Genomic DNA, 27,506 nt, shown 5'->3' with positions numbered 1-27,506 from the left:
CTGCCGCGGCCGCTGAGCGCGGCGGCCCCAGCCGCCAGCCCCAGCCGCCAGCCGAGGGTCTTGCGGCGGCCGCCCCGAGAGGTGAGTCCCGGCAGGCCGGGCAGGGGGACAGCGGGCGGCGGGAGGAGGGGGACGGAGGGGTGCTTGGGGGTGTCGCAGGGCGGCGAGGGGCGGCAGCGGCGGGGACGCATCCCTCGGGTTCCCAGCGCTGCTCCGGCCGCTTTGCACCTGCTCGTTCCTCTCTTCGCCCCCGTGTCTCTGCCCACACCCCGAGCCCAGCGCAGGGCCCGGCTCCCCGGGGAGCCCGGTGAAGCAGCGGTCCCGGGGAAGTTGGCGCTGCCGCTCGCTGGGGCCGCTCACCGGGATGTAACGCCGGTCGCTGCCGTCCGCTGCGCTGGGACCGGGCACCGGCTGCCACCCGGTGCCGGCCCCGTGGACACGGACCAGGTGTGCCACCAGGGTCTGAAATCTCAAGTGCCGCCCCTCTTGGTGTTTATTCTTATTCCGATATTTACACAGCAGTCAAAGGGATCTTTGGGGTTATTTCGGTTTTGGTGGCTGTTTTAAACTGTGTACAGTTGCAAAGGAGATGAAAAAAACCTGTTAGTCAGAGGGAGATCTGTGCTGTTTGGTCATTTCATAATTGCCTGAGAATTACAAATTATGGCCTTAGTCTGCTTCTGGATCTGTGCCAAAGGACGCTTGCATCTATTAAGGGGTTTTTTTGTCAAGAGTTGAAAATAATGGCTTTTTTTGTGGCGTGGACCCTACATGCTAAGTTGCTCCAGCCCATGTCTTTAAGTAAAAATAGGATGTACTATTACAAGTAGTCACTCTGATCCACACAGTCAAGACATTAAATCTTGGCTAGTGACAATGAGAATTGTGTCCTGCCAAAAAGTATTCAGCTACACTTCTTTGCGTGAGCTGAAGCGTTTTGTCTTTGTTACTTTAAAAGTTCTGATTCTGCCCAGAAACGCTATTGCTGTTTGTGGGTGAGAGACACATGGAAAATAGCAACCTTCCAGCTTCAAACTAAAGAATGTCAGATTAACGACAGAGAAGGGCTCTGCAGTTCAGAGATACAGCCACTGCGGGAGCCTCAATTTGTGCCAGCGCTTCATTTGCAATCACAGAGGCCAGATCTGCCCTACCCTGCTATGCTCTTGCAGTTCTACCACTCACCATGGAACCACTTGGTGGAAAAAAAAGAAGCGTGGTCCTGCCAGCTGTTCCCTTTGCCAAGGATGCTGAGGGCAGCCGGAGCGCGGAGGAGGCCGAGGCAGGTTGCTGCCGCGGGGTAGAGAAGCTGGGCAGGGCTGTCCCCTTCACGGCAGGGTGCTCTCCTAAGCTGTGCCGCTGGGGCATGGTATCATAACAACTAGAATACCAGTTTAGTCTGTTGTTTTCGAAGACTGGGCCCACTTCTGCATCTTGCCTACCTATGGTGATGTTCAGGATTTCTCCATGGTGCAATACGTATTCACCAAGTCCTGGAAAAGGCGGGTCTTTCAGAGTCGGCTGGGCTGTGTGTATCAAGTGGCATGTTACAGTAGTATATTGTTCTTTAGATGCATAATTTCACTGGCCTCTTATGACCTAAAAAGCACACAGAAAATAAACAAGGGCATATTGTTTGGTAGGAAGGATGCAGAAAATTCTTCTGCCTTATCCATTAGTTAGGGAAAGGTTACTTTTAAGTGTTTCTTCTGATTGTCAGAGAAATGACATGGCACATGTGAGCTTGGTTTTTGCCAAGCAGGCTTTATTTGGAAGGTGAGGCGTTTCTGAACTTCTCAGTCACCTTGGAACTAGTTACGAGTGCATAGCAAAGCCCTGCCCAAATCTTCTCTTCTAATTAATTTGGCTGGAGGCCATTCTAATTAACCTTGAGGGAGTTCTGGGGTGGGAGACCTTGGTCTGAAACAATTGTTCTCTTGTAATTTGCTGTTCACAATGTGTTGACCAAGCCACGAGCTGCATCTCTAAAATCCTCTGGGTCTCTTGCTGAAGCCATTACACTGTTTTATTTGGTTTTTAACAGATGTTGTTTTCCATTTCTTGAGTGGAAAGGGTTATCTCAGTTTTTGTAACCTTGTTATTGTGCTTTGTTTCAAGCCCAGTGGGCTTGGGCTTGCTGGGGAAGCTTACTCACCAGTTCCAGCTATGAAGGAAGGGGTTGGCCAGCCTGTCAGCGATCTTGATGCGATTGTTAAGGTCTCTATGTGAACTGATGGCATCTTTCTACATCTGCTGAAAGATAACCTTCAGTTCTTCTGGTCTTGGCAGTGGCTGCCGAGAATGAAGATCAGAAGCAGCCTCTTCAGCACCCAAGTATATTACAGTTAGGATATCAATAGAATTTCTCTGCCATAACTTGGACCATCTCAAATGGTGGGGGACAAGGGAAAGGGTTTTGAAATCTGAGCTAGTCAAGTAAAGAAAAAAAATGTTAAAGGCTGAGTTATGCATTTTGAAAGTGCCAAGGGCACCCTGCAAGTCATCAAGTGTATGACAAAGAGGGAAAAATTAACAGATGTTTCTGAAGTTTTAGGATGGTCACTCTTCCCCCATCATGATGATGGCTGCTCACCTGGTTGGTCCAGGGCTCCCACCCGTGCTCAGGAGCTGGGCCACCTTTCAGCAGCCTGGGCTCACCTCCCCGGCGGGCAGCCCTGCCCAGCACACCCAGTGCCTCGGCAGCACCACAGGGCTTGCCCGTAGGCTTCTGCAGCATCAGTCTTATTTTTCTTTTTTTTTAAACTAATACATACAAATGCTACTTTGGCATTTATTTTCTGGGAGTGCAGGAGGTCAGAGGGAAATCCTGCTGGGACTACAAGGCAGGACACGCAGATGCAAGAAAGAAAGATCAAAGGCGTCTATAATACAGGAAGAAGCAGAGGGTCAATCCAGAAGAGAGGGCATTTGATTATACATACAAGGGTAATATAAAAGGGATAACAACACAGGAGAGGATAGTAATGTCTGAAAATGAGTAAACAAACAGATATGTGAGGCTATGCTGAGAATTTATTTACTCCAGCAGACATAATCCTTATCTCTTTGAAAGAGGAGAAGACCCCACCAACCTTGGAGTGCCTCCGCTCCCAGCCACGTTTGTGAGCAGGACGAAGTGTTTGTTTACGGATCTCTCCTCCGTGAGTCCTGGCCTGATGAGCCGGCCGGTCCTGCTGTGATTAGTAGGATGCTAATGTGTGTAATCCTTTTGATCACAGAGCCCAGGCTCTATAAGTCATGTCACTGTCACCTCAAAGAAGTTCAGCTATGTGATGGATCCCTTATTAAAAATTTGTAGTTCGAAAGATTTAATACAGTTATTATTGAGGTGGTTTTTTTTTTTTTGGTTTGTACAGATGGAGAGCTTTTCTGTTAAATGATCATGATGGAGTCCTAGCGCGGGAGTAGCTTATTAGTGCTTTGCCCATAGGTATTTTAGGTGGGATGGTTAGCTTTTAACATCTTGATTTTAAGATGTGAGCCACAAATGTAATTCCTTGTGCTTTGTTCCACCAGAGTGGATTGGTCTGTACAAAAGTGTCATGAACACCATTGGAAACATTAATCCGAGTCCTAAGAACTATCCTCTTCTGCAGTTCCTTTTCGGGAGGGAAAGAGCTGGCTAATTACACTTGTTTAATAAATGTACTATTTTGTTCTCCTGTTGTGACAAACAAAAGCTGTCATTTGAGGAAATGCACCATATGCTGCCAATTGGTCTAGGGACTGGTTGTATCTGGAGCACAGAGTAGTAGTGAGCGCTCTTTAACAATTGCTCCTTCTCTGAAAAAAATCTGGACCAATTTCAGTAGAGTAATGTGCTGCTCTGTCATCGGTGGAAGCAAGCTGATGACATTTTGAAAACCAGCTAATACGAGCAGCAGATTCTGTGCATGCTTGGACGTTTCCGCTCTCTGTGTATGCGTTTACTTCTACTTGGATACTTAGCAGCCTCAGCAAATCAGTGCTTAGTCGGGGCCGGATTTGGCAAATTTAAAAATCAACCTTATTTCAAATACAAACTCCCATCCATGCATCGTCAGACGTGTTTCAGCATTATGTGAACGCAGTACTGAAGTACCCACGTTACTTAAAAAAAATAATCTAGCTTTCTACTATTTTTTCTTGGCAAATCTGAGAAGGTAAACTTTAAAATATGACTTGAAACTTCCTAACAAATGGGGCTGGCAACCCCTGGAGAGCAGCTGTCACTTGTTACGGTCTCCCCCAGGAGATGCTCTGTGCTCTCTTTCATGCCACAGTGAGTTTGCTGATGCATCTGCACCAGTGAGATACAAGACAGGAATAACTACCTTCTTCGAGTTAAAGAAACTCTTTAGCACACTCCTCCTCCCCACTTCCTACTTTTATTGGAGACACGTAGTATCATTAATTTATTCTCTGGCACAGTTCTTCAGTGATTTCAGTGAGGACTTTTTGCTCAAAGAATGCAAAGAGGATGTGAGCTGTAATTTTCACTGTCTGTGAATCTCTATGTTAAAGAAAAAATGTGAATCCTCCTGCCCGCAGGTAATGAGGGTTAAACACAAAAATTCACAGATTTCTTTTTAATTTCTGTGAGATGAATGGGAGAGACATGCAGGTCTGGGAAGATGTGCAACGCCAACATAAAGTTGGCTTATCTTCCACCATGGCTTTGGCACATCTTCTTCCCATGTAGTCAGCAGAGATGATTATGCATTTAGCAGTAGTGGCTTTGAAGCTCTTGGTGTTGGCTGCAATGGGAACTTTTTTGAAGTTTTGTCTGGTGTGCGTCCATGATCTGATGCAAGTCCTCTGGTCAGGACTCTGTTCTTGTGCCTCCACTCAGGTCATCTACTGCCTCTTCTCTGTGTGGGATCCTTCAGTGTGAGCGTGTCTCTTGTGTCTCAGCCTCCCCATCCCTCCCATCCCTGGGAAGAGGCAATGTTTGTCTTCCTACAAAGTGGTATTAGCCCCTTGCCCGGCCTGCCTGCCCTTGGCACCCCCTCCCCTTCCCTGCAGAGCAGAGGATGTCAGGTCAGCGGGGTGCGAGGTAGGTCACTGGTGGCATTCTGTGATAAAGTGTTCGTTTTACTTTGGACGGTAGTATCGGGGTGGGGGGAGGAAGCCACATGGTAATTCAGGCAGGGTGGCTATTCATAAGACTGGGAGTCTTGTTCAAAAGGATTTTGATTTTGTGGGAGAGAAGATCGGACAGGTAAACAAAGTTGTGCATATGATGTATTACCTCGGGGAGTTGTGCTTCCAACATTATTTCTTTGTACATCCCCAGAGGACTTCTGCTCCCCAAAACCAGTGCACTGATCCTCCTCAGCTCTATGTGTCTCACCGTGGAGGTACATGGAGGTTCGTGTGGGATTACAAAGACTGGGAGCCAGCCCCATAGGAGAGAATGGAGGCCAACAAACTATAACTGAGGAATCAAGATGGGAAATACCCAATTTTCGAAGTCTGGAAACTCCAGGTGTGGGGCATGCCAACAAAACAATACCTTTTTGAGAGGTGGAAGGAGAGGAGGAATATAAAAAATGTTTAGTTTCCATCCCAAATCCCTTGGTTCTGAGTCAAGATCTGCTTCATCTGCACTGTTCCTGATAGATCGTCATTTAGCCTATTCTTGAAAACCTCTGTTGGTGGAGATTCACAGCCTCCCAGCATAACCAGTAGTTAACTATCATCATGAGTAGACAGTTCCTCCTAATATCGAACCTAAATCTCCCTTGCTGCATGCTAAGCCAGTCCTTTTGGTTTTCCACATCTGCAGGGAGCAGTTCAAGTTTATCACTGTATTTAGCAGCCTGACATATTTGAAACTTGTTATCATCTCTCATTCTTTCACCCTCATTCCTCCTCCCTTTTCTTTCAACTAAACAAGACCTTTTCTTGTACCCTCTTCTTAAGGAGTCACACTTCCTAAACTTTTAATTCTTGTGAGCAAGTGGTAGGGAGCAGCATCTCGCTTGAGGTAGGGCCCAAAATTGGATATAGGGCCGAGAGGAGTAAAGAGTCTGACGTGATGCTCCTCTTAGTATATCTCCAAGCCTATACACCTCTGTGTGCCAAGCCCTGTGCTTCTCTTAATGTCTTCTCTCTTTGTGGCTCTAGCCCCCACGACTCTTTTGCTCCATTTTGCACTTTTGCATTGCATCCTTGTTCTTCACCTGCCTGTATTGAATCTCAGTCATTAATTTCAGACTGTCTCTCTGATTTATTAAGATTTTATTCTAATTTTAATGCCTGAAAATGCTTGCAGCACTCCCTACAGATTTGTAATTGTAATCTTTATTCTGATTTACAAGTCATTAATGGAAATACCAAATAGAGCAAGGCCTGAGGCACAACCCTTATGTGTCTTTTCAGGTTGACATTGAATTTACTAACTATTCCTTGAGTACAGATTCAAAACATTTGTATACCCACTAGAATAAATTATACCTAAATTGTATTCATCTGGTTTGCATATAAGACTGTCACATGTATCCATCAAAAGCTTTCTTCATTCCAGTGTGCGATTTCTACTGTTTTTTCCTCCCTAGTCGCTATGCTCCCAACTCCGTCAAAGAAGAAAATTAGACTGATTAGACTTAATTTGTTCTTGACAAGTCTATGTTTTCTCTTTTCTCATGACTTTGTCATGTGGGAGCGGATGCAGTTGCAGCGCGGGGTGAGAAGCAGGGAGCTGGAATTGCCGCTGGTCCTACTGGATCACACACTCGCTCACTCCTGCTCCGTGATAAATCAACACCTGTTATAAGTATTTGCAAGTGGGTTGAATAATAATTTGTCTGAGTCGATATCAAAACCAGGCTGTTTGATCTATGATACCCTCAGATCTGTCTCCTTCCCCCTTTTGTTTGAAGTTAGATACTACATTTGCCCTTCACCCATCCTTTGAGAATTTCTGGGAGGTATTTACTCGTGACTAGTTCCCCACTCCTTCCTTACTCCTAGCCTATGCTTAACTAAGCTCTGCCAAGTTGAATACATCCAGCTTATAATATTAATCTCTTTTTTCTGTGTTCTAGACTATCATCTTTGAATTAAATATCTAGTATTTGTTCATAGCGAACATTGTTGTTGAAGGCTCTTCAAACACGTGAATTCTGTCTTTCCCAACGGAGCATGTGTCTGCGAGCCAGGGGGACGTGCTGGTGGTTGTTTCTGCAGCAGAGGGCAGGGGCACAGAACTCCAGGGCAGCTGCACACACAGCAGCCTGCCGTTCACAGTCCCATCTGACTTTATTGTCCCCAAAAAAAAGATGAAATGATTAAGGTAGAAGTCTCATGTGTTTATTTTTGATAAATTGTCTCATGCACACATGCAAAACCAGAGTGAGAAAACAGGAGTGATTACAATGGCCAAAGACTTACATATTCTCCTGGGATGTTGTTCGGGGTTATATTTAGACTGAGCAAGTAGTACCATCTAGTTTTAAAACTTCTGCTACAAGAACCTGTTTTCCATTGCTGTAGTCTGTCAGGCTTTTATCACTTGATCTGAGACTTTCAGGTTGTGTCTCTCTCTCAGGCTAAATTTATTTTAATATCATCAGCTAAACCAATTCAACCATTTCCAAGAAAAACTAGGAGGGAGGAGAGAAAGAATGTTGTTTTGCTCACATTAAAAAGGAGAAAGAAAAGAAATCCTCCAGCTGTTTGATTGAGACCGGCGGTGCCATCATATTCAGGAACAGGATCTATGGTGACAAGGCTCGGAGACGTCCGCACACATTCTCTCCAGACTCATCTCTGTTTCTAGCTGCTCTGTTTTCTAAAGATTTTTCCCTCCCGTCCATCAGCACCCCCCGGGCTCTGGTGCTGAGCAGCCCACTCGTGACCCAGCCCCACGCAGGGACGGTGCTTGTGCCTCCAACAGATCTTCGAGCAGAGGGTGTCTGCGCAGCCCCGGCACGGTGCCCCTGCCAGGGCTGTGGCGGTGGAGCTGGGTTGTCCCCATAATGACGGCTCCTGCTTTTGCCAGGTACAGGTGAGATGGTGTCTCTGTGAGCAGAGAACTGGCACAGAAGTGCTTCTGCTGGAAAAGTAGATAGGACAGAAGCTGGTCATCAGGAGGGGAAGGAGAAAAGTTGGGGTGAGGGATGTGAATGGAGGACTGGTGGGGAGAAGCTGTGAGGGCTGCAGGAGGGCAGGGTGGGCTGACACGGCGGTGGGCTGTGCAAGGAGAACTACCGGACTGGTGGGACTAGGAGGTGGGAAGGCAGGGGAGCGATGCCGGGGGCTGGTGGGAAGGAAAAGTGGGAGATGAAGGCACCAGTCTGCACGGTGGTGAGGAACTAATGGGAGTAGGAGAGAGGTGTCGGCTGCCTGGACAAAAACGTTGGTGCTGGTTTAGTCAGGCATAGGTACAGAGGAGAGTGAGGTAGACAAATTACTGCAACTGATTTTTTGGCTCATCCCATGTCTTCATTGCGTGGGCACCTGACTTGCTACACCTGGTTTGACATGCAGAGGCACTAGGTTCTTACAGCACTTGCTTTCAGCATTCCTGGTTCAGTTTTACGGCTACGTTCTTTAAAAAATCAGGTTGTAGACACTTCAGAATGGGTGCCTGGAGTGGAGAGGATTGTTTACACTTTAGTCTGTCTGCATAAATACTTCTGTCTGGCACACGTCTGATATGAAATGGGAATAATGTCACCCAGACATGAGTGAAGATAAATTAGTTTAATGTGTGATCCATCTGGATAATATGCTTTGTAATTCAGATGCCTGTTAGTAACCCTGTCTTCAGAGCAGTGTTTGGGTAGCTGCTGTAGACAAAGCCTGGGAAGACTAGCATCACCTAGCCTGTGCACAACTGAAGCAGGAGTCCTGCAGCCTTCAGTAGCCTGAAGTCATGTAATTACAGACTGTGGCAACTCGTGTGTCCATGTAAGGTGCCTTGATTTTGGCAATTCATTATGTTTATATGCTTCATTTTGCAATACGAATCATGTTCCTTTGATGTTTTCTTTTCTGTGAAGTTGTACAGAATTGCTTACAAAAATGCTATAAGTAGTTGTGCAGAGATGGGCAGGACAAATCATGCTCAAGAAGGGCTTCTAGGGGTCATATTCAAGCAGTTAAAGGGTTGCCACCTTCCACTTTATTTCAGGTAGCAGAGGGTGGGAGAGATGAGACACAGGGCAACCAGGGCCAAATTCTCGGTCACTTCTGGTCTCCCACCCAATACGTGGGTGCTGTGCCAGGCTGCTCTCTGGAAGCAGGGTTAAGGGAAGGAGCATGCCAATGGGCTGCTCTGGACGCCACGCAGAGAATTCAACGGCATGCAGGTCATGTCAGAGCATGGAGGTCAGAGCTGCCTCTGCCACTGCTGCAAGTGCTGGCATTCAGCATCACTGGTACTGGTCATTGTACGGGTGGTGGTGCCACCCCCCAAAATAATAAGGCTTGGGAACCCCTGCCCCTGAAAAACCTGCAGGTAAAAGCAGGCCATCAACAGGAACCAGTGCATTTCTCCCACCAAGAACGGTCTCTAGAAGCAGCTCAGAGGAAACTCTAGCACCAGATTTCTCCAGGGTGTTTTTCAGAAGTGCCTTGGGCTTTTCTCAGGGACAGCGATGAGATCCTTGCTCTTGGACAGAGCACCCTGAGACGAGGTGCTCTGATGACATTTCCGTCTGGTGGTCCCATTGTGTCCCACTTGCCGAGGCTGCGGGTCCCCATTGTGTCCACATACAGGGGGGCTGATGCTGATTTCCACCAGTCAGCCTGTGCTTGTTTCTTTGCATCTGAGAGCGTTGCTGAGAAGTTTCCAGAGAAAAGCTTGGCCCCTGTTTCCAGCGTAATGTGGAGTTGTACCGGCTGACAGGGACAAGTCGGAAACGCTGGCAAGATAGCAGGCGTCCTCAGGAAGCAAACCCTATCAGAAAGCACTGATGTCATTGGCAAACAAAACAAATGAGCGCTGGAAAAACAAACTGTTTTCCAGCGTTGTTGATCTTCCCTCAAATTAGAAGCTCATTGCCTTTACTCTTTGGCCCAGTCTGACAGATTATTTACAAGACAGTGCTGCAGCAATGGTTTTGTTACTCCTGCCAATCCAATTTCTTTGATATTTTTTCTTTTTTTGGTTTAGATTTATTTATCTAAGGGAGGGTGGGAAGAGCATCCCAGCACTGCAGCCAGGTTTGGAAAGCTGGCCAGCATCTTTGTGGATGTTGGGTGCTGACACGGTTGATGTCCTGCAGGCTTTGCTGGGGCAGGGCCTCCGGCTCCCCTGCCCCCCGCCAGGTTCTATGCAGGGGGACGGTACCTCCCTGTGACTTCTGCATGACCTATGCAGGCATGTGTCCTGACAGTGTCCCAGCTAGCGACCCCCCACCACCATTTTGCTGGCTCCTGGGAGCTTGTACCGTGGGCACAGAGCTTTTCTCCATGTGATGGGTCTCGGGAGAGCTCGTCAGGTTTGGTGCTGAGGGCACCAGGGCAGGCAGAGGGGTGAAGGCTTCTCCACCTTATTTGTTCCCGTTGCAGAGCTGCGATGGACACAGCGACAGAATCCTGCTCCTAACCAGGCTGTCCCACCGCCGGCAGCACCACAGGATTTTCCCTTCCACATGTGATATGTTTGCAGAGCTGGAGGAAATGGTCACACCAGTTCTTCATGGTGCATTTCCACCCCATTGCTCCTCACCACCAATGGCGAAAGGAGGATCAGAGTAAACCCCACAGGCTGGAGGTTTCCTGCCTACTCGCCTTTGGCTGTCTGCTGGCACCATGGCTGCAGCAGGCGGCACAGAGGGGGTTAAGCTGCGCTCCAAGCCAGCCTGACAATAATAGCAGGAAAAGCACATTTCTTCCTTGCACCTGCGAGCGCTCCGATGGGCTTTCTGCTGTTTATGGTAGTCACATTGGATCTTTCTCTTGTTAGAAGCTGAACAGCTCTAGCAGCCAGCTGTTCCCCTTGCTCTGCTCGTACCTGGCTCCTTGCACGGTTCGGGGCGGCGGGTAGATGGAAAATCAGCCTCTTAGGTCACCATTCAAAAATAACCCACAAAGCCTTCCCTTCCTTCCAAGAGGGAAGGGTCCCGCTCCTCCCTGCTTTCTGTCTGTTTGTACTTACTGCTGGCTCACTTAGAGCACTTACTGGGAATTTGGAGTCTTGTTCTAGCAAGGGATACTCCTAAAATATCTTCGGCACAGAGCTTTATTTCTCTGTTTTTAAAGGGTGTGTAGTGTTACATGTGTGAAAAGGGAAAAGATTAATTAAGCTCTGGAGAGAAACCAGTGTAAGTGCTCAGCAGGCTCTCAGACTGAAAAGCCACTTTTGCAGCGTTCCAGGTTACCCGTTGAATTATGTCTCCGCATAAGAACTCGTGCCTGTTTTTCCACGCTGTGGGCTGTCCTCGGGCGAGCGCCGTGGCCGCTGTGGGCAGCCCACGGCAGAGCGGCTGGAGGGTCCCTGCGTGCCCGGGAGCCGCACACCAGGCTGGCCCGGAGCGGCTGGACCGACCGGCTCCGTCATCTGCAGAGCACCCAGGAGACGGGGCGGGAGCAGAAAACGGATGAGGCGCTGGATAGGCGAAAAGTGGCCATAATGTATGCAGTGCTGCACCGCAGAAACTGGTTTATGTTCTAAGCCAACCCATCAACTTCTGCATGTATGTAGCCTGAGACACTTAGTACTAATAAATGTGCAGCAGCCATCTCAGGAGTTGTTCCATCTGAAGTAAATTATTGTCAACAGCAGTGAACAAAGTTCTCCATTTCTTCTTGCCAAAGGAGAGCATTACAGCACTGTGTAGAAAATGCATTTGCTTTTCATGATCTTTGCATAGGCAATCTCCTTTTGAGCAGTTGCCAGTGCTGGGCTCCTGTCCCTCAGGTAGACCTGCTACTACTAAGGATGCACACTACTCACCAGGCATGTTAAATGAACTCTTCATGCAGGGAAAAATCATCTCGAGTGTTTGATGTTTTACATAACAAATCTGTTTCTGTGTTTCACTGCTTCTTTATGCACGTCTCTTTCTCTCTCTCTCTTTCTCTCTCTTTCTCTCTCTCTCTTTCTCTCTCTTTCTCTCTCTCTCTTTCTCTCTCTCTCTCTCTCTCTCTTTCTCTCTCTTTCTCTCTGTAACACAGTTCAAGCAAGAAGGAACGTACCAGAATGGGTCCATTGTTGTGCACAACCTACAGAATAGATCATTACCTTCCACTCTTTTTAAAACTCTGGAAGAATGGATATTCTGTAATTGCCATAACAAGCTGCGAGAGTGGTATAGACAATAGAGATTTTTTCCGGCCAAGTAATTCAGTTTGCTGAATCTTTGCTGTAGTCAGTGCAGAATTGAGGGCTGTCACTGGGAAGAAAAATCTTGACTGTCTTGGAAATCATTGAGACACAACAGACACAGGCATCTCAGGTTGTTTCTAGTCATTTTACGCAGTGGAAGTGTGCTGTGAAAATAGACCATACTTGAAATCTTAGGTTTTGTCTTACTCTAGTTGAGGATTACTGGTTTCCAACAGGCCAAAAAGAAAGTAATCTGTAAAAGAGACTGTTCACCTGGGGTACTGCGTGATATTACCTCGGTTTCTCATGTGGTTGCATAATGAATTTTTGTTCTCATGCATATTTTGTCCTTGTTCATGTGAACATTTTTTCTTAATTGGAATATGCAGAGCTGTAGGGAGAGGCATATTGCCCTGTAATCCACCCCCTCCTCCTGCAGCAACTTAAAATGTAATACAGAGCACACCTCTTCATGATGGGGGAAAATTGTTTTTTACAGAAACGCCTGACTCAAATTGTGGGCTTACCTCCTGTGCAAAAATTTTTTTGAGATCACTTAGTGAAATCTGAAAGCTGCAATCACCAGTGAATTCTTCAGTGAAATGGACTGAGTCAGCACCAGCACGCTGCTTGGCTGAGTGCGTGGGGGTGTATTGTGTGGGGAAGGTCAGCACACGATTCATTGGCATCTGCATGCACTTTGCTTCATCTATCGTCTTACAAGGGTGGAAGACTGAGGCCAGGGGATGAGGCTCTTAGCTTCAGCAGCCTACCAGCTGATCAAAGATACCTTTCCTTGTTTAAAGCGGCCTTCTGTTTGTTTTTGGTTTTATTTTCCAGTGATGGGTCCTTCTGGAAAGAGCTTTCTGAAGGCACAGCTGTGAGTGAAACCAGCACAATATGTTCAGTGTTGAGGACCTCCTGATTTCTCATGGATACAAATTGTCCAAAAATTCCCCGTATGAGAACAGATATGATGGATACCGGCATGACATCGCGGGGAATAGATCTGCTCAGAGAACGCTGAATGGGTTTGAGGCAGAATCGAGAGCCGGGGCTTACAGCAAGAAACCTTTGGTGAAAACCAACTCGAGCAGCACGGAAAGCAGCTGTGGGAGCCAAGGGAGGCAAGCAGGTCCTGGTTACCACCATGACCTTCAGGGTTTGTCCACTTTTCATACTTCAGAAGGGGGGTAAGTTTCAGCATCATGCCATGGCTTTGCTTTCTCTTCTTTTTGGTCCTGACAGATAACTGAGCATGACCCTAACCCTTGACACCATCTTCCTGTGATCCTTTCCTGCTCCCGTGCTAGTGACCATTTCCATGCCCTGGAAATCCCGCAGAGCAGTGGTGCATCCATTCACTTTCTGCCAGAGCAAGGCGTTCGAGAATATTGGGGTGATGGGGAGTGGCCAGGTGTGGGAAAATTTCATGTACCGATATGGTCTGTATCAGAAAGGCCTTTCTGGTGGGCTTAGAAAAGTTTAGTCCAAGTATATAAAAAAAAAAAATAGGGGGCAAAACCTCTTCCTTTTTTTCAGTTTTTAAAAAAAAATGAACCCAGCTGCTTCTGCCACATACCCGCCCTGGGTTTTGCTGTAGATTCAGCCATGTGCAGCTCTCCTTGGGTGTTCCTGCATTCACTGAGGACGTTCCTGTTCTTTTTTAAGGCCACTCTCGTGGAGTAAACATGAGAAGGTGCCTGTGTGTTTCTTTTTAAAGCAGCTCAAAACCAGTGGAAGCTCTTGTCGTCGCTCCATAAAACGTGCTTGCAGAACCGCGGCTGGCTCACCGCGGAGTACGTGCGCGCCGGGGCCGCGGCAGCCGGGCAGGAAGAGCTGTGTGTACACACCGCGCTCGGCCATTGTTCTGCGGCTATTTGGGTGCTGCAGATGAACAAAGGAAAGGGGCTAGAGCAGGACTGGAAGCCAGGAGCAGGACTGGAAGCCAGCCCAAGTGTGACGATGGTTTATGAGGAAAAGCCCCTTCCTCCTGCCTAATTGGCGCTTGAAACTGAAAGGAGGGCAAAACGCTGTTGCCTTGGGAGCTTGTCCTCTTACAAAGACCTTTGGTAACATGTGGCAAAGACACGTGTCCCCTGACTGCTGGGCTCGTCTGCTCTTTCCCTTCATATCTCTTCCCCTTGTGAGCCTGCTTGCCTGGAGCAGGAACAGATGTAAAGCAGTCCCAGGGCAGCGAGTCCCAGCCGCGCCGAAGGTCCCCAGGTGGAACTATCCCTTCTGGAGAAGGACGGAGAAGACGCAGGTTTAAAGGTTATTAGAAGGATCCTTCATGGTGTGTTTTGAGTGATGTAAACTGGATGACGATAAAATGAGAAAAGATACTGAAAAAAGAATGAAAGGGAAAAAGGTTTTGAAGCAGGGGAAGAGAGTGTGCAGGGGTGTCAAGGGAGGTGATGCTTGGCCTTGGAGCAGATTTTACAGTGTGGAGAAAAACTGATGTGAAGAAGATATGTCTGTGTAAGGCTGGAAGCGATCGCAGCGCTGCTGCTCCCACGGCTGTACGGCAGAGCCCGGGTGGGTGTGTGGCGGTGGGAAGGGGACCGCCCTGCATCTTGAACGTGGCAGAGGTATCTGTAATGCTGGTGGAGGCTAAATACAAAATAATACCCTCTGACAGTTTAAATGTCTCCTCCTAACATCTCAAAATGCAAGGGGTGAAACCTATCAGTCCACAACCATAGTTAAATATTATATCCTGATTTTTAGAAGTGGCTTCTCCCTGCGAAATAGGAAATGCAGCCCTGGAAATGGCTTTGTCACACTTTCTCAAAAATAGGAATCTTTTTTTACTATTATTGTTGCAGCAAATTCTGATTCCCAGAGAGCCTGTTGGGAACTCTTACAAGGCACTAGCGGCTACGAACAAGGGAAAACCTTTGTACCAGCTGTCCCTTTCTTGCCATCCCTGGGTGTGCAGAGCATCTCTGGTGCAAAGCCTGGTGCTGCCGCTGTCCTGCTGGCACAGGCGGGAGGAAGGAGCGAGCTCCCTGGGGCAGATCCAGGGAAGCTGGCTGCAGCTTGGGTGCTGCAGCACTGTGTTTCAGTTGCTGAGCTCCAGGGTGACAGTCCCCCTCCAGACCCTCTCCCCTGCCTGGGAGAAGCATCCGAGGCACGGGGCTGCCACGCAAGTGTGAGCTGTTTTGAAATGGAAGAGAAGATTTTTGTGATGACCCACTTTGGGGTGGTTTGGGCTGTTACATGTGGGCCATAGCGAACTCCACCAGGGATCTTGGTCTCGCTGTCTGGCTTCTGGGCTGTTACAGGAAAAAGGTTCCTGGTTGTGAGGCTGGGACAGAACTGCACACTGCAGAGACCTGGGGACCATTTGGGCCTGAAGAGGGGACAACCACCCAGCAAGGTCCAGCACGAAGACGCTACTCTTTGGGCATCGCAGGCTTCCTGCAACCACTTGCTAATGCTGCCTTCCCAGTGCAGCACAGTGGGTGGAGGAGGAAAGAAAAGGCTGTGTGTGTCCTAACCACCTTCCCAGACCTTGACCTGCTCCACAGCAATTTGGAGCGTGACACAGGCTCCTCAGGTAAGGAATTATCTACACCACACTCATCCTCAGACCACTGATGTAGAAGAACTAATCACCCTCCAAACACCACAGAAGTGATGTTGTCCACCTCATTGCTGCCCTCGCAGACATGTTTGCAGGGCTCAGAGTGTTTCATGATGGCAGGGGATGATGCAGTTACTTCCACTCATTGGGATTCTTCTGCTGATCAATCCTGGCTGAGAAGGAGGAGAGAGGCTTCATAGCAACTGCACGTGGGCACATCACACCACCCACTGCTGCTGCTTGCAAGGGGGGAATGACACCCCGGCAGAGCAGGGAGGTGATGTTTTGCTCCATCCTGTTGTTCTTCAGGCAAAGAGTGGGGGAGGTGATGGTGGGAGAACTGTCCTGGCTGTCCTTGCTTAACTGAGCATTAGGAGGCTGCACAGTAAAGGTTTGGAAGAGGAGACAAGACAGAGAAAATGGGAAGGATGACCCTATGGGTAGAGATGAGAGGGTTCGCAGAAGGAGAACTCCCTCCTGCTTCTCTTCTGAGTGGGGAGAAGAGGCATTCTGCTTAGCTATTTGTGCGGGAGGAACTATGTTGGTAGCTAGCAAATTTAGAGATAAATAGATAGCATCATTAATGAGAGAACCTGCTGGTAAAAAATGAGACAAGTGTACTGGTGTTTCCCAGTGTTGAGGCTTGGAAGAGTGTATGTGAGGATAGGATCCTAAAATAGAAGAGAAGCTGTCAGCATCCAGAACAGCCCTCTGAAAATTTTTCCTCCTTGCTGCCAAGTCCTGGAAATTTCTTAACGGTGCCTCCTCGTTGGGTACAAAGTCTGTCCTGGTGCCTGCGGCTCCCCCAGCCTGAGCTACTGTATGTCTAATGCCTGCTGCTTGCAGACAGAAACAGGGACAGGAGCTCCTGTGGTATTGCTAGATAGCCCTGCAGTGACCTCATTCTTCAGGGGTTTGACTTCATAGCCTGTGTCGTACTCCTTCACTTCTAGCCCTGTTCTGTGGGTTGTGCAAGGTCCTGTTGCTCCAACGTTGCCCTGGGGAGCTGGGCAGCTTCAACCCATTGCTCTGAGGGCAGTGGCTTAGTGAAGTGCATTCATGCAGCTGGTGGAGGGTGGACTGGTGGCCTCATTTCTTGCAAAGGCCTAAAATTCATAGAAAGCTACCAGTACTTTTTTTTTTTAATGGTTTTCATTGGATTAATTTTATATATAATCAGTTCAAAGCACTATGACAGCGAATGTGATATTTGTTAGAAGCAGGCCTGTTACAAAAGAGTTCATAATGCTAAAATCTACCTACTTCGTCCCATGGGACCGCTCCGTCCTTGGCACCCCTCCCAGCTGTGAAGCACTTGCAAGCCGCTGTGTCCGGGTGTGCACTTTTTTCGTGCGTCAGTGCCACTGGAGTGAGACAGAGTTCCGTGGTGGCACGGCCAAAGACTGGCCGCCGTGGAGGGGGACTGTATGGTCCCTTTGCTGATAATATGTCATGGAGGCAAAGACTGCAGCACAACCGGCATTCGCCATCCAGAGATGTGGCATTGCTGATGCTGTAGTGAAGCATTTTGAACTTGGGGTGGCTCTTGGGTGCTTCCCCTTGCTACCGCTGCACTTGACAGCAAGACTCAATGGTGTCGTGTATCCTGGAAGGAGCCACAAGCAGCGTGGTTGTGCTGTCCTGCCTCCCATGGCTGCTGCCTGCAGCTGTGCAGAAGCCTCTCTCCATCTTAGGGAGCAGAAGAGTCTTCAGGCTGGAGCTGAGCTGGAAGGTTCCTGGGGAGACCGGAGCATCCTCTCCCCCTGCGCATCGCGGTGCCGTCCTCGCCAGGGGCTCACAGGGACCAGGAAACACCCTGTCTGTGCAGCCACCTCTAGTGCCTGAGCCAGAAGCTGCAGAGGCTGATACTGTCCCCTGGTGAATAGATCGTAGACAAGGTCAGGTTTAAAATGCACTGAGTACCTTCTTTTAAATGTCTTTTCTACATTCACGTTGCAGTGATGACATAGTGCAGGTCACAGTGGTTTGTATCATGCTCAGAAATTTATTGCAGGCGCCTAGTTATTAATCTTTTAATCTTTAAAAATAAATTTAGTCTTTTAAACAGCTTTTAATAAACAGAGGAATATCCTTTCCGTAACTGAAGCTGTCCTGACTTAGGGCTAGTTTACTTTAATGAATGTTTGAGCCTGGGTTTTTTTTTGTTTTTTAAAAAAAGTGAACTAACCAAAACTATTCTGTTTCAGTGGTTTCCTAAGAAAGAGTCAAGTAACGCTTCCTTCCCTATTCCTGATTCCCTGTTAAATCCTTTAAGCAACCATCCTATTCCATTCTTGTGCTGTTAGCCGCAATTGTCACAAGTCTCAGTATTATTGTCTACCATACCTCCTTCCCCCAATGTTTTTATATTTGGGTCGATAAGAATTTGGGTTGACTTTGGTTTTTTTTAATGCCAAATTAAGTTTAGTAACAACATCTCTGGAAATTTAAAGATAAAGATTTTTAGATGCTTTTCTAAAAGACACGCTACCGCTGAAGCAGGAATCATTTTGGGAAGTCTGATGGCCTGTGTTGAGCAAGATGTCAAACTAAATAATCATAACCATCTCTGCTGATCGTGAAATCTATGACTCTACTTCCTGCGGTTTCTGTAGACCCTTTTATGATGGTGGTTAAAATCAAACAGAAAGAGCAATCTGTCCATTCCTTCCTCACTACTTCTAGACCCTGTTTCTCACCTCATTTTGTAAAAGCAGATACAAATGGTGCCATAGAAGCATGGGAATGAGATGAAAAGGTAGTTTTGGTAATCTCAGAAGGCAGCATTTGTTCAGCTGCATGTTTCCACATGCAGAGAGGCATGGAAATGTTCGTTGTTACAGCAATCAACTTTCCAATATAGGAGGTGTCCTGTTATATCTCACTGATTAACGAAGTCATTTGTTACTTCCTGGGGTTCGGCAATTGAACTGTACTTTGTGCTTCAGAGGCAGAACATTTTGTTCAGATGTTAAGTCTTAATCCAGCTGAATTAATATGAACAAGATGCTCCTTATCCCAGTTTGGTTTTTAAACTTTTATAGTCATAGGATGAACTTAATAATAACATACATACAAGAAAATTGCTGTGGATCTGGATTGCTTAGTTTTAATTCTGAATTTTCACAAACTACTATTTGAATATATCATTGTTTTTAGTAAAAAAGAGCCAGATGACACTGTTTATATACCTTGGGGTAGAGGGAAGAGAAATAAATTCTTGGGTTCTATCTACATGCTTGTCCTATTTCTGTCGATTTTGATTTTTCTTTCCAGTCTTATGCTGGTGGCAGCTACATAGTGTAAAGGCAGTTATATTGTTGGACACCTAAGGTACAAGAATAGCAGAACATGGTTCAAGTAGAAGATTAATTATTTATATAGAAAGATACCGATTTTGTTCCTCAGTAAGACATTAAATAGTTTACAGTCTTTTCAGAACACACAAAGAACTTTTCTGTTCCTGTAAATCTCTGTTCTGAATTTCTATTCTGCAATAAAATGTCTAATGTCTTTCATATTTCAGTAATACATTGCTGGAGTTAATATCTGTCTTTTATATAACAGTGTTATACTTCTTTTGAGCTACTTCAGATTTCAAATATTGGTTCCATCTTAATCAGAACTGTGCTGATACGTCACCGTTGTTGTGGCATGTATCATTTCATCCAAAGCACTTTCAAGAAATTTGTTCCCTTTAGAAGATGAACAAGAATCAACACTGGAAATTACATGTTTAATTTCATCTCTTGTACTAGGATGCAAATCATGCTTCTTGCAATTCTGTATCTTATGAAATAGCCCCTTACCTGTTCTCCCCACCTCTGCTTTTTAGCTTTGGATTCCTATTAAACTTGTGCACCACAGTAGTCCCCTTGATGTCTGTGGGTTTTGATATAGCAAAGTGGAGAAATAAGTTCAACACAATCATTTCTGGTGTCCATCGAGGAGGGCTGTGCACGTTTGCACAGCACAGAACTGTGTGCATTTGTTTCTCTTTCTAGCAGCTTTTCATAGCTAACAACATGCCAGCAGAGCGTCAGTCCCTTCCTTTACTCATGCTAATGACTGACTTTTAAATCCTCTCGTTAAAATCATAAAGTCATCTGGTTGCGAATAGATTTCACAAACCCCATTGGCATAACTCAACATTTGAGCTCCTCATGGCCTTACCCATAAGGGACAGAAGGGGCATCTGTGCAAGCCACCTGTGACGTTGCGTTTCTTTTTCAGGGTTTATGACAGGCCTCCATTAGCCTGGTCTTCCCAGCCCAAGACTGATAAAGATCTTGCCTACTGGAGAAGACGAGGACAGGACTTCAGTGTGCTCCTGGGCTATTCCCAGAAAGGTGGTGTGGAAATGAAAGGCCTGGCTGCAGCCCCGCGGGGTCCCCGGCACCCCAAGGAGGGCCAGCTGAAGGCGGGGACGGCTGCAGGGTACGTCAGGAGAAGCGGCTTGCAGGAGACCTGCGAAGTGCCTGGTGACTGCAGATGGCAAAATCTGGGAATGGAAAGCTGGAACCAGCCAAAAAAGGTCGGGAGGCAAATGTCCGAGGGTGACAGGGAGAAGCTGCTTCAAGAGCTGTATTCACTGACCCTGGGAGACAACGTGCTTGGCGCCCACAAAAAGGGAAAATCACAGTCATTGCCGAGGGTCCTTTCGCCCGAGAGCATGAGGTGCGTGGAAATGCCCTCCCTGACCAACAGTAAGAACTCTCTCAGCGTAACTGAAACCCCCTCCTACTCCCCAAACAGACTGAGTGTGGAACCAGCCAAGCACCACGGAACGGGAGGCCATTTTGTTCCCCTGGTGAAACCCAAGTATGGGAGACCTCTCAAGCCTCCGTCCTACGACCTGCAGCGGCACACCAGGGCACCTGCAGAAACCGTGGGTTTCCAGGACCACTACCAGAAAGAGGAACCCACCTCCTACTTAGCCAAAGTTAATGAGCCAAGGCAAGATGCTTGCGTTCAAGACTCTGGTTTGGAGCCCCCAGTCTACGTACCTCCTCCATCTTACAAATCCCCATCTCACCAAAACGTAACCCCGCATCCCCTCAGCGAAGTGCCTAACAACACCACACCTGCCAGCAGCGATCAGCAGGGTCCTGCGGAGCGGGTTGTCCCCTGCCAACGACCAGCCGTGAATACTTTAGAAGCAGGGGGCGACCCTTGCAAAGACAACCATCTTCCTCATGGGAAGCAAAGCCATGCGAGGCGTCCCGCTGACCACCTGCGTTCCGTTCAGTATATTCCCTTTGATGATCCTCGGATACGACATATTAAAATTGCACCACCGGAAGGTCTGCAGGACAACACTACATACGCTGAAAATGCATGTAGTCCCAGTTCTGGTGCTTTGCAAGAGAGAAATCTTGAAGTACAGTACAACAGTGCCTTTTTGGATGCATCAAACTTGTCCAGTTCTGCAAAGGGAGAAAGAACTTCTGACAGCTCCATCCATAGCAACAGATGGTTGGCACCATCCATCCGAGATCAGGAAAATTGTGCCTTGCCGGACCAAAGAGACAGTTATAGCACAACTAATCACAGCTCCCGTAACGAAGCCAGCGCGGAGTACACAAGAGGCAAACTTTCTGTGAGACATTCACATATGGACAGCACCTGTGAGACTGTTACAAAAGTGAAAAAGTTTGAACCTGGAACCGGGATGCAGAGCAAAAAGAGTTCAAAGAAAAAAATGAATGAAACTATATTTTGTTTGGTCTCTATCCCAGTTAAATCAGAATTCAATCTGCCAGATACAGATAGGAACAACAACATAACCCAGAGCCCTGATAAGAATGGGTTTGATAACAATGGGGCTTTGCAAGAACAAAGTCTCTTAAGTATGTCTTCAACGGACTTGGAGTTACAAGCGCTTACAGGAAGCATGACCAATAAAAATGAGTTACAAAAACAAGAGCTGTGGAGACCAGAAGAGTTCAAACAAATGAATGACCTCAGATTTATTCAGCCTGCAAAACACAGAGAGCTCAAATACTCTGGCTCCTGGCCAGGTGATCACTACAAAGACCAGCAGACACAGACCAGTTTCACTGAAGAACCTAAAAGCCCACAGTTTCTCCATGATACAAAGCCTGGGCAGCCCAGTAGTAACAAACCACTGTCTCCAAAGCTCCTGGGATGTACAGCATCCACGATCGGGTCAAAACAGGCAGGGCTGCCTTCTGATGAGAGAAGCTGCAGACAGAGCATGTGTGGCATGAAGGGTCAGATGTACCTCAGCCAGTCTAGCAACAGTGCGTTTTCCAGGACTGCCACCTCGGTCCTTCAGTCCCCCTCCCCAAAAGCCCACCAGAGCCAGCCCACGCCTGCCCAGGAGAGGGAAACCGGCTTTCTTCCCAAGGGAGATGTGGTTAAAGGAGAAGCAGGCGCTCCCTGCAACAGTAAAGAGCTGTTTGGGCAGTTCCTGTTGAAGCCTGTAAGTCGCCGTCCCTGGGATGCAATAAGTGAGCTGGAAAGTTTTAACAAGGAGCTGCAAGAGCAGGAGGAGAGCACAAGCAGTGAAGAAGATTTGGAGGGTGGTGCGGCTTCTCCACAGGCAGGTGCCCTTACAGAGAGGAGGGCATCCAGAAATGACAAGTCCAACCAAGAGCCAAAACATGGTGGGAAACTGGAAACGGTCGTGCCAGAGGTGCCTGTATTTAGGTCAGGAAGAGTTAAAAGTAAGTCTGAAAGTTGGAGCGTGGGGATGGAGCATGGTGGCGAGCCAGGCTGCGTTGGCGCTGGAGGCTCCTGGCAGGCAGGAGGGAGCAGTGAAGGAGTCAGGCCAGCAGATGGAAGTCTGATAACAGAAACCAGGGCAGGGGAAGCTGAGAGCAGAACAAGCAAGCAGCCAGTTCGCGTGGGCCCTTTCAAGAGAGTTTTGTCCAGTAGCCCAAGCAGTTCGTGTCCCAGTAATCCTTTCAATAACCCTGTCTTGCAAGAGATGAGCGAAGACCAAAATTACCTAGACTTTGTTAAACTGAGTAAAGGTGCAACTCTCACAAATGATACAGAATTAGAGGGAGGCTCGGTAGCACACTTATCCTTAACAAAGAGGAACCAAGGACGCTCTGAGCCAGATTTGAGGTCAGTGGGACTTGATGTGGCCCCAGGACCTGGTGCTAACAGTTCTGATCACTCTTCAAATGCAAATGCAGTGGAAATCCCTGTGAATGAGTCATTGGAGGCAAGAGCTGCAAGAATTTTAGGTATAGATATAGCAGTGGAGTCTCTCCTTCCGGATGACCATGTTGGACCCCACCTAGGGACCAGCCCTGCAAGTGGTGCCCAGGGCTTTGAGTCATCAGTGGGGAGCACAGTAAGTGACAAAGAAGGAAAAAAAGATAGTTCTTATGAAGGCAGACGAAAATGTGGCTGGACAGAGAGCGCTCTCTTTGTTGGAGCAGGAGGCCGATCTCTGTACCCTGATGAACACCAGAGCACTCAGCAGGAAGCCAGTGCTAAACCCCTGGTAACTGAGCAAGTTCTTGAACAACCTGCAAGTCTCAGCCAAGGTGAGGACCAAAACTTGGTTTGCAAGTCAGGTGTGTATCATTCAGAAAAGAGAATGAGAAGCACCTCGAAAGTGATAGAGACACTCCAAGGCAAGCTTGCATCTCCACCCAGCCGGACTGCCATGGATCGCTTAGTGCGAATGAAAGAAGTTGACTCTGTGTCCCGGATGAGACGTCTGAGCATTAAAAGTGCAGACTCGGGAGAGGATGCAGATGAGGAGAAGCTGTCGAGGGTACAAGAGGAAAGAGGAGGCAAACTGGCAAGCTCAGGGGCTGTTTCCAAGCGTGTTATCTCTCTCAGTGAAAACGGATATTTAGGTGGAATGGACAAGAAGAAGATGGACAGAGATTTTTCTTTAGGTAAGAGTCTATTATGGGAGATCCAAGTGGGTTCTGTTTCTTTATGTAATGGGCATGATCAGTTTGCTCACGCCCACGTAATGCTGCTCAAATAGTAACAGGCTGTAGGTGGTACTACCCCTATCTGGTTGCCACCCGCTTTGCTCTCGTTGTGGAATAGATAACATGAGTGTTCGCTGATCCCATTTTAGGAAAAGTTACTGTAAAACTCACTTGTGATACTGAAACTCATTCACAGAGACTGGAGCACTCCCAGAGGTCTTACCTCTGTCTAATTGTTTCAGTGAACGGCCAGCTTCAAACAGAGGAGTTCAAACATAGTCACTGTAGTGCCAGTGTTTGGGAAGACATGGTGATTTAATCATAGCCTCTCCTTGAATACCCATTTTTTCCCTCTCTAATACTTAAGTAGACACATGCTATATCAGAGTTCAGAAGAAACTAAAAATAAAAATCTGATGTTCCTTCTGTGAAGCCTCTGGGAAATGGCTGCATTAAAGGGCCTGGAAAATTCTCTCTCTCATGAATATGTTCCAGATCAGATGTTGAAAATAACTGTTATCCCCAGGTCAAATGAAAAGTTTATTTTTTCAGTGAACACCTTTTTTTTTTTTTTTTTTTTTTTGGTGTTCCTTATCTCTCAAAAGCATAGAAACTTGTGTAGTCTGTATACATGCCCAAAGTAACATAAGCTGTTCTTCCTGCCAAACAGTATTCATATGGCATTGTGCTGAACAACTGAAAATCAGTTGTTGCCATTGATGTGTGTAAAGGAATAAATCTCCCAGGACACCTGTCTAGTCCATTAAATTAGTTGGAGTGAGCAAATGCATGGTGTGAAAGCTGTTAATATTAATCTCCTCCTTCCTTTTTCCATCCTCTCTGTAACAGCTGACACTCTACCTTTAAATCTACACAGGTTATTCATTAAACCTCATCAATATAAATCTGTTAACAGTTTTCCAGTACAGAAGGACTGAAATTAAATGGAGCATACTTTAAAGTAGATTTATGTATTTCCATCTGAAGAGAAATATTTGTATAAATTCTAAGTATTGGCTCCTACAGTCTTGCAGCCTTTCCATTCATGTTTTGTTCTGTATCCCACAGCTCTGTGTCTCTTTCTGCTCTGAACTATATTTCCCTACACCAGATTTTCCAGACTAATTCAGCTTCCTTGTACCCATCAAGTCTAGTATGCCCCACATGCGTTTCATATGCTTTCCTCCCTTGGGGTTTCTGCTGGAGTGAAGACAGTAACTGTTGTGGTGACGTGACTTCAGGGATGTATCAAAACAGATTGTGTGTGTTTTATTGGAGAGTTATTCTGCAGTAAATTAGGTCTAAATTTATCCCTCTTGCTGACAATGCCAGGCTTGTATTCTGCAGTGTGTTCCCATTGCAGCAGTTCCCTTGCAGACGTAACAGCCGTCCCCATGTCTGGGTAGCATGGATGTCCCTTTCTGCGCTACACATCCAGTACCATAGGTGACGTGCACTCACTCGGGGCGGGAAGGTGTCTCCTTTACTGGCTTCTTCCCATCCAAAGAGACCCGAATTTGTTAACGCATGCAAGATCTTCACTTTACCTTAATGGGGCAGGACTGAAGATTCGTGTTTGTAGGAAGGCCTGATGCTGTGTCTTCCTCTGTTAACCCTCACTCAAACTTCCAGACTAGCTCACTGGTACTATTAAAAGCCAAAATGAGAGTTAATCCCAGAAAACCATTGCATTTGTTGCTTTTAGAGAGTGAATATTACTAAAGGTGATTCTATTTGGAGTGAGGTAGAGTGATGTTAGTCTTAGAATTGCAGACTGGGCCCGTTGCAAAGGCTAGAGCCCTTAGCAGAAACCAGTTTTCATATGTATAATGCAGCTTGGCAGATGAACAGTCATCTCAGAGTAAGAGCTCTGCTGAAACTCAGTGCAAGAAACTGATCTTACTATGCAAATACTGCCATTAGAAGAATCTCCAAAACGTTCCCAAATGCACTGGATGTCTTTTCACCTTTGTTGTTTGAAGACTGCTTCCATGAGGCTGCTGATCTGGCTTTGTTCCTGTAGACAGTATTTCAAATCAGCTTAACCAAATGTTGAATAAATGTTTCTATATCAGTGCTAGAACTCCAGTGTTTGTCCCCCCAGAACTGTGATGTAGCCTGGCAGTCTAGCCCTTTTGTGTCCTTGGTTTGGGTGTTGCAAGTGTGGGTAAGTTTTCAAGGAATAAACTGAGCCACGCAGATGTTCCATGTCATATGGCCTGATTTTCTGCCCCCCTGCCAAACAGTGAGCACCTGCAATTTTGTGGGGAGTTCTATTGGTGTGAATGTGTCTGGCCTTAGGAAAATCAGGCTTCTGAAATGCTAATCCATTTTTATTCTTAGGTCGACCTCACACAGAACAGTTCAGAATTTTTGTACATTCCAGCAGCTTAGGTGGCAAAATATTTACAACTAAAAACTGTTCCTGCATTGCCCAGGGAAGTGGTGGAGTCACCATCCCTGGAGGTGTTTAAAAGGTGTTTAGACGAGGTTGTTAGGGACATGGTTTAGTGCTAGAGTTAGGTTATAGTTGGACTCGATGATCCTAAGGGTCTCTTCCAACTGAAACGATTCTATTCTGTTCTATTCTATTCTGCTCTATTCTGTTCTTTAGAGGCATCTTCCCACACCATCAGAGCATTAAGCTTAGAAAGATACAGCATTATCCTGGAGTGCACTAGCCCTCAAAAACTTTTTTTCTCTTCATTTTTTCACATTCATCTGTTGTCTGTTCTTGAAGTATGGAAATACCAGAAGAAGCTGAATAGTGATAAGCAGTTCTGAAACATAGGTGTTGCTGGCACAGACTCCTTTCTTCGCTGGCTTAGCAATTTGAGAAGAGTGGGCAAGAGATACGATAAAGGATCCTGCACCAAGAATACACCTGCTGGGGCCAAATCCAGAAGTTCTTTCATATCCTGTCTCCCCTTGGTATGAGTGTGGATGCTGCAGATGGACACTTGCACACAGGAGTAGAAATTTCCCTCTGAGGGTTTTTATGCTTGTTTGAATGAAGACATTGACTCACATCAACATAAAAGTCCTGAGGGTGAGCGTTTTACTCCAAAGTGTGATATTTATGTGTGCATATTTTCACGCTCAACGGTTTAAATGCGAGTGCTGTGGGAGCACGGCCTACAGGAGGGACGTTTAGGGTGAGCTCAGACACCCAGGTTGTGTAAGACCAGTAAGGTAGCACATGGTAGCACGGGCTGCAGCACTGGTTTGTCCAGGCCCCGTGTGCCTACAGCCTCCTCCATAGGTAGCCCTGGTTCCTCCATGACATTAGTGTGCATCCCAGGGAGCCAAGGGTAAGTCAGATGTGTGCGTGATGGCACAGGGTAAGCAGATCTCACAAGGCAGTGCTGTCCCAGAATCACAAGGGTGAAGGAAAAGGCTCCTATCTGCTCACTTCATGGCCAATGTTGGGATAAATCCAATAAAAAAATCTGATAGAAGAGTGTCCTTGGGGCTTCAGGAAAAGAAAACCAAAGTGTGGTCTGTCCTTGTGAACTGACAGGAGTTAGGCTGAAAATGAAGACCAGTGTTAGTCAGCCAGTCCAGTGCTTTATGAAGAATGTTCTAAACTTAAGCTGCAGTTCTGCAGATTGAGACAGTCCAGCCATAGTGATGCAATGCAGCTGTGCTTTCCCACATTCTGCTGAATTAATCTGAAACCAAAGATTTGCGATTGAATGAAAAAGTCCTGATG

The 27,506-nt window shown here is 46.9% G+C and overlaps 1 protein-coding gene across 1 annotated transcript; it reads left to right on the top strand.

The window, feature by feature from the left end:
* Window positions 1-23,862, top strand: LOC135985992 (junctional cadherin 5-associated protein-like). The gene is made up of 3 exons (XM_065629726.1): window positions 1-81; window positions 13,121-13,473; window positions 20,103-23,862. The coding sequence occupies exons 2-3, from the start codon at window positions 13,181-13,183 to the stop codon at window positions 23,845-23,847; spliced, it is 4,038 nt and encodes a 1,345-aa protein (XP_065485798.1). The 5' UTR covers window positions 1-81; window positions 13,121-13,180; the 3' UTR covers window positions 23,848-23,862.
* The last annotated feature ends 3,644 nt before the right edge of the window (window positions 23,863-27,506 follow it).

This window comes from Caloenas nicobarica, chromosome 2 (genome assembly GCF_036013445.1).
Source record: "Caloenas nicobarica isolate bCalNic1 chromosome 2, bCalNic1.hap1, whole genome shotgun sequence".
In the NCBI taxonomy this organism is placed as follows: domain Eukaryota; kingdom Metazoa; phylum Chordata; class Aves; order Columbiformes; family Columbidae; genus Caloenas; species Caloenas nicobarica.
The sequence above is the reverse complement of the archived record's forward strand: the minus strand, read 5'-3'. Positions and strand labels throughout refer to the sequence as shown.

Excerpts from the sequence above, each read along its gene's own strand:
- LOC135985992 (XM_065629726.1), top strand. The coding sequence starts at position 13,181 with ATGTTCAGTGTTGAGGACCTCCTGATTTCTCATGGATACAAATTGTCC. Across the intron at positions 13,474-20,102 it reads TTTCATACTTCAGAAGGGGG|GGTTTATGACAGGCCTCCAT; the intron begins GTAAGTTTCAGC and ends TTTCTTTTTCAG.